The sequence below is a fragment of the Phoenix dactylifera genome, chromosome 15 (genome assembly GCF_051530095.1).
Source record: "Phoenix dactylifera cultivar Ajwa chromosome 15, Ajwa_hap1_PhDact_Kaust_v1.1, whole genome shotgun sequence".
Lineage (NCBI taxonomy): Eukaryota > Viridiplantae > Streptophyta > Magnoliopsida > Arecales > Arecaceae > Phoenix > Phoenix dactylifera.
In genome coordinates this window covers 11,230,241-11,236,941 of record NC_143204.1, presented here as the reverse complement: position 1 = coordinate 11,236,941, position 6,701 = coordinate 11,230,241, and the positions used below count along the sequence as shown (strand labels likewise).

The window sequence follows — 6,701 nt, the reverse complement described above, 5'->3', positions numbered from 1 at the left end:
CCTTCTTCTTCCTCTTGAAAGCAATCAAGAGTTGATTGTTCAAGAGAGTTTCAACCATTAAAATTGATCTCTATAAGAGAGCTAGCACCCCGATGAGATCTAGGCACTTGGATCGGTTTTCTTCCTCGTGTGGATACCCGTAGAGGCTGGATGCGTGTGCAGCTTCGAGCAAACCTTATAAGTTTTCCACGATCATCAGATTGCGGTGAAAATCTTTCCGCACAACGTGAATATATGATCTTTCTCTAATATTTTGATCTTAATGCATCTACGAACGATTTTTTTTAATTTGTTCATGAGATGAACGACCGTGCATGCATCTTCCGCTGCGATTTTATTTTTTCTGCAGCATGTATGATTTCCAACAGTGGTATCAGAGCCATGGTTTCGTAGATTATATAAAAATTAAGATTAAAAGCATATTAGATCTGAATGTTTAAGGATTATGCTTGCTGATTTTTTTTGCATGCATATTTTTCATGCTTGCTGATTTTCTGCATGCTGATTTTTGGCTTGCTGATTTTTGCCTATTGATTTATGATTTTATTGCTGCATTGATGAGATTACGAGTAATTAGAGTCATATTTTGCATGATCATACGATCAGATGATGGCATAATCAATTAAATATTCAGATCTACGTTTTAATTCATGTATGAGATGCATGTGGTGATGATCATGGATGGAACCCTTGTTGGGAATTGTGTCCCAAAGCCAATTTTTTAATTGTAAGAAATTAAATTATGTATATGTTTTATTAAAATGAATAAAAATTTATTCTGGCAATTTTCTATTCATCACAAGTGTTGCATCTTCAAATTGAACTCCTGTGTATTGTGATGAAGTCCTTAGGACTAATTTAGTGGATAAAAGAGGTTTTATCATTTAGTCCTTAAAGCAGTTCGCGACCAAATGACGAGCTGTCAATTGGACGATAGCTATGTCAAGTATAGGTCGTTGTGTGCCATTTAGTTGGTTGTCCTCTTAAACCAAGGAGTGTGGAGACACTGTATGGCATACAGGTGAGATGTAGGAGTACATCGTCACTGAATAGTGACTCACCTGCGTAGCACTCCACTGTCGGGAGTTAGCTCGTAAAACGTATGGGCATAAGTACCCCTTAGACCTGAGACTGTCACGGTGACTTGCAAGCAACTCACTGTACTTAGGCACTGGATGACCTGAATTTCTAATTCAGGGATCGAAAGGATGCTGGGTGCAGTCAAGTACTCGCGAAGTCTGTGTATGAGTCAAGATGGGATTGACCGCTCCAGATTTTAGGAGTTGATGTCTCACTGTATTTCAATTCAGTAAAACCTTGGCCAGGGTAAACCAAGTGATAGGTCACTTGATTTGATTATTTGAAATACACTATGGATGACCGGACCCAGAGGTCGACAGTCCTCTCTGAGGTCATCTTGAGCATCGAAGGTCATAGGGATGAATTATGCAACAACCATACGTCTAGGTTCTTGAATGTTGCTTTGCATATTCGACCTATCCGGACGTCGGGTATCATTGCTAGATGGTCACCTCGATTAGTGTATGGAGTAGTCCATGTACTACCGGCTTAGTGTTCGAACCTATCGGAGTCACGCACATAAGTCAAGTTAAGTAGGAAGGACTTGATCCAATTTAATTGAGAATTAAATTGTGGATCATTTGAGATTTGATTTTGTCTATGTTCAGCTAGCACTGAACATGAGGTACATACTGAATTTCATGGATGTGTATTTAATTATGTCTGTATTCTGGCTTAATCAAGTTTCAATTAATGTAATTGAAATTGATTTGGACTCATTTGTTGAGTTTGTTTTTGAATTGGATTCAAATGAATGTAATTGGGCTTCATGATGATTTTATTAGAATTTATTCCATATTTATTCTAGTCCAAGTGTGACTTGGATTGATCCGAAAATTGAACTAATTGGAGTTCACATGAATCAGATTCATGTGGAATTTTTCCGGATCCAAAATCTTTCAAATTGGTCTTCAATTTGGTTTAGAACCAATGATGGACCCAAGCCCATTTGATTCAGCCCATTTGAATTAACCCATTTACAAGTTTGCCCCTCTATTTAATTGACTCTTTCCTGTGTTTCTTCTTCGGTCCACATCAGCCGTGAACCACTTTTTCTGCTGAATCGTTCTCCCGTGAACTACGTTTTTTCCCTTCTTCGAAACACTTCAATTGACCGCTTGATCTTCCTCATCCTGCAACCATTTGAAGATCCGAAGAGACGTGTCTCTTCGGTTTTGAAACCTCTTTAACATAGGACTGATTTAATTGAAATCAAACGGTTCAAAAAAATTCAATAAAATTATGAAATGTTTGGCGTTCACTCTTCCCTTTTGCCGTTTTCTCTTCCCTGGTTCAGCCTTTTCTTTGCCTATAAATAGGCTGGGGTTCTCTTCATTCTTTGCTAGAGATTTGATCTGGGGAGAGGGAAGATTCATGATCTTTTGAGTAGCTTGAAAAGAGAGGAAAAGGAAACGGGAAGAAAGAGGAAAAGGAAACGGGAAGAAAGAAAAAAAAAAAAAAAAAGGGGAAGAAAGAATTTTTTGAAATTCTTTTCTTCCAGGGGCTTATTTGCAAAAGGGTTTTTGCACTATACAGACATCATCCTACCTTTCTGCATTTCTTGGCGTGCGTGTGAAGTAGAGGGTCCGTACATCCGGGCCTTGCATTGCACCAGATCCATCAGTACCAGATCCGGCACCAGATCCAGTTCCAGATCCAGTTTCCGATCCAGTACCAGATCTAGCATCTGATCCAGTATCTGATCCAGCACTTGGCCCTGTACCAGATTCTGTTCCTGAGTACCTTGACCATCTTCCGCTGCGGGATCGAGGTATGGTAAACATAATATAGTTATGTTATTTATTTATACCTGTTATAAATAAATAGATAAAATTTTAAAACTGATTTTCTGACCTGGCATCCGATTTTATCGGATTTTGCGGGATATTTTCCCTTCAACTGGTATCAGAGCCAGGTTGGCCGATGGAATTGGCCTATAATATCTAGAATTGTGCATGATTTAATTTTTAAATTTAGATTAGATCTAGATTTATTGATAAAATATCAATCTTGTGCTGAATTATAAGGTTGTCCTGCTATAAGGTTAACCCCTTATAGTGAAAAGGTTGTCCTAGCACAAAATTGAGATTAATTTGTATCATAAAATAAATAGTTTATTTTTGTGAAATTATGCATAATTGATGTTTATGAAATTTCAGTTTTAAATTTATTATGACCATAAAGTTTAAATATAAATTGTTTATATTTGAAATAAATTGACACCTTGAATCCATGATCATAATACATTTAATAAAGAATTAAATGTTGAATTTAAAATTTAAAATTTGAATTTCAAATAAAGATTTAAAATTCAAAATTTGAAATTCGAATTAAAATTTAAATTTGAACATGGGTTTTGGGGCATGGGTTAGCACAATCAGATTAGTTGATTAGGTTAGACCTAATGTTAGAATTGAATTGGAATCAATAGTTGTATTAGATTAAATTCATTTTTCTAATTTGATCAAACTCAATAGTTTTGTTGATCATGTCCAAACACTTCAATTGGATCTGATTGTGGCTCAGTGGTCGAGCCTGAGTTCTTAATGACTATCTAAATCAACTTGACATACCATTTGGTGTCTAAGGCAAGTTGGATCTACGGTTATTAATTGGGGCTACCTCTTTCCTGGCCAACTCTGTTGGTGTCTAGGAAAGACGGTTAATGGCGGAACCCTCCCGTGATCTCTCTTACCTGGCCAAAGTGGTCGTTCAAGCTTTGATTTAGATATCTTGAGACTTGGTACTCACCCATGTCAATAAGGAAATTAGTATGACTGATTTAGATGTCCATAGACCAATGAAATTCTATGTCCTCTATATGACTCAGTGCAGTCAGTGGGAGGATATAGAATTATCAGTCTCTCTAAAATCCTCTAAATTATTAGGTCCTTAAAATGATATAGTTATATAGATAACTAGGTCATAGCCTCCCATTAAAATGGATGATAATTGGTCCAGTATTCCAGTTGGACATGCAGGACGCTTCCGTCTGGTGTTCATCTGAATATTGGAATTATCCTTCATTATATGATAGCTCTTTGAGCTATCTGATTGTGATTAGGTTGGCCGAGCTTTCCTCGGGCCTGATCATACATTAGGTAGTGTCATCGAGTTAGTTCATTAATGGTTGGATCTGACCAGGATTTTCAGTGGAGGCCTCCGCCTACTGATTACCACCTGGGGCAAAATTGATTACTAGAAATTGTTTAGAGAAATAATTGGTAATGTACCTACCCTTAGATGCACATGGGTTGGCCGAGCCTTCCTTGGGCCCGTATGCGGTCTATGCGGATTCTAGTACCCACTAGGGAATTAAAGTAATTCCTCGAATTAAAGGTAGAGGCTATTAATTCGATTAAAATAGTGGGAGAAAACTTCAGACTAAAGTCCAAGTCTTTAGGATTAAATAAATCATATACTGATTAGTTGGGTTTTTCCTTTATTTTTCAGATATGGCTAACTCATTGTCCCTCCGAACACTATTAGACAATGATAAGCTTAATGGACCTAACTTCGATAGCTGGTATCGAAAGATGAAAATAGTATTGGAGCATGAGCGGATCCTGTATGTGATATCGGATCCTGCACCTGAGGAACCTGCAGCCAATGCACCACGTGCAATCAGAGACGCTTATCAGAAGTGGCTCAACGATCGCACTACAGTGCGTTGCATCATGAGGGCCTCGATGAATGACGAGTTTAGTCGTAAATTCGAGGAAGCGCAGCCAGTGGAAATCCTTCAAATGTTGAAGGAGTCTTTCGGTACACCTGATGATGTTGAACGACATAAGACCTCCTGCGCTATATTCAATGCCCGCATGAGGGAAGGAGCATCGGTCACCGATCATGTATTGTACATGGTCGAACAAATCGATCGCCTAAGTAAACTTGGCTTTCCTTTGCACGAGCAATTGGGCAAGGATGCCATTTTAAATTCACTTCCCAAGTCCTACCTGACTTTCCTTAGTCATTATAGAATGACTAAACCTGAAGTATCCTATCATGGTTTGCTAGGTTTACTGCAGACCTATGAGAAGGATCACCAACTCAAAAAGGAGTCGGTGAATGTGGTAGGTGGGACTTCTGCAGGACTTTCTTCCTTTAAGAAAGGAAAGAAGAAGAAGGTGCAGAAAGCTCGTGCTGGGGTCTCTAAGCCCAAACAGACTATGAAGCGGAAATCTGATCAGAGTAAGGCAGAATGCTTCTTCTGCAAGAAGCAGGGTCACTGGAAGCGGAACTGTCCGGCTTATTTAGCGTCCCTTGATCCAAACAGGCCAAAGAAGAAAATGCAGCAAACAGTTGCTGCACAAGGTAATTATATGATAACACCTTGTAATTTTTCTGTTTATGATTCTACTACCTGGGTATTGGATACCGGAAGTCCAATTAATATTTGCAATTCTTTGCAGGGACTTCAAGTAAGTAGAAGATTCAAGAACGGCGATCGATTCCTAAATGTTGGTGATGGAAGATCAGTTCCAGTCCTAGCTTTAGGAGTCATTCAGCTTGTTTTTGAATCTAGAGTAGTCATATTAGATGATTGTCATTATTGTCCAACATTTTTAATGAATGTCATCTCTGTAGGCCTTTTGGCCAAAAATGGTTATTGTTTATCAATAAAAGAAAATTTTTGTGATATCATTTTGAATGGTATTAAAATTTTTCGTGGACAATTGAAATATGGCATTTATACTCTATCACTGCCTATGAATGTAATGTACACCTCTAATAAACGCCCTAAGTTAGATAATGTCAATGAAGCCTATTTATGGCATTGCCGGTTAGGTCACATAAATAAAAACAGGATAAACAGGTTAGCCCAACAGGGCATTTTAGAAATCAACGATTGTGAATCATTGCCAACTTGTGAATCCTGTCTTCTGGGTAAAATGACCAAGTCACCTTTTTCTGGAAAGGGTGAACGAGCCAGTGATGTTCTTGGCCTCATACATACTGATGTATGTGGACCTATGAACGTAAGTGCCAAAGGTGATTATGCCTACTTCATAACCTTCACAGATGACCTATCCAGGTATGGGTATGTCTATCTGATGAAGCATAAGTCGGAATCATTTGAAATGTTCAAACGATTTCGTAATGAAGTAGAAAAACAGACTGGAAAGAGTATTAAGATCCTTCGGTCAGACCGAGGAGGAGAATACCTTTCCGGTGATTTCTTGACTTATCTAGAGGAGAATGGGATTCTCTCACAATGGACCCCTCCAGGAACACCTCAGCATAATGGTGTATCCGAAAGGAGGAATCGAACTCTGTTAGACATGGTTCGATCCATGATGGGGTTTACTAGTCTGCCTCTATCTTTTTGGGGTTATGCTTTAGAGTCTGCGTGTATAATACTAAATAAGGTTCCAAGTAAGTCTGTTGAGAAGACTCCATATGAGATATGGACTGGGCGTAAGCCGACACTTTCATACCTTAGGGTTTGGGGATGTCCGGCTTATGTTAAACGTTCTCAAACTGACAAACTTGGTCCTAGGTCCGATAAGTGTTATTTTGTAGGGTACCCCAAGCAAACTAGGGGTTATTACTTTTACCTTCCTAATGAACAAAAGGTGTTCGTAGGACTTAAGGCAACATTTTTGGAAAAGGAATTCCTT

At 38.5% G+C, this 6,701-nt stretch overlaps 1 protein-coding gene across 1 annotated transcript; it reads left to right on the top strand.

The window, feature by feature from the left end:
• The first annotated feature begins 803 nt into the window (after positions 1 to 803).
• On the top strand, positions 804 to 5,545 carry LOC149751223 (uncharacterized). Its single transcript, XM_089927587.1, has 2 exons — positions 804 to 5,394; positions 5,493 to 5,545. Exons 1-2 carry the CDS (start codon positions 4,536 to 4,538, stop codon positions 5,507 to 5,509), a joined length of 876 nt encoding a protein of 291 aa, XP_089783713.1. The 5' UTR covers positions 804 to 4,535; the 3' UTR covers positions 5,510 to 5,545.
• The last annotated feature ends 1,156 nt before the right edge of the window (positions 5,546 to 6,701 follow it).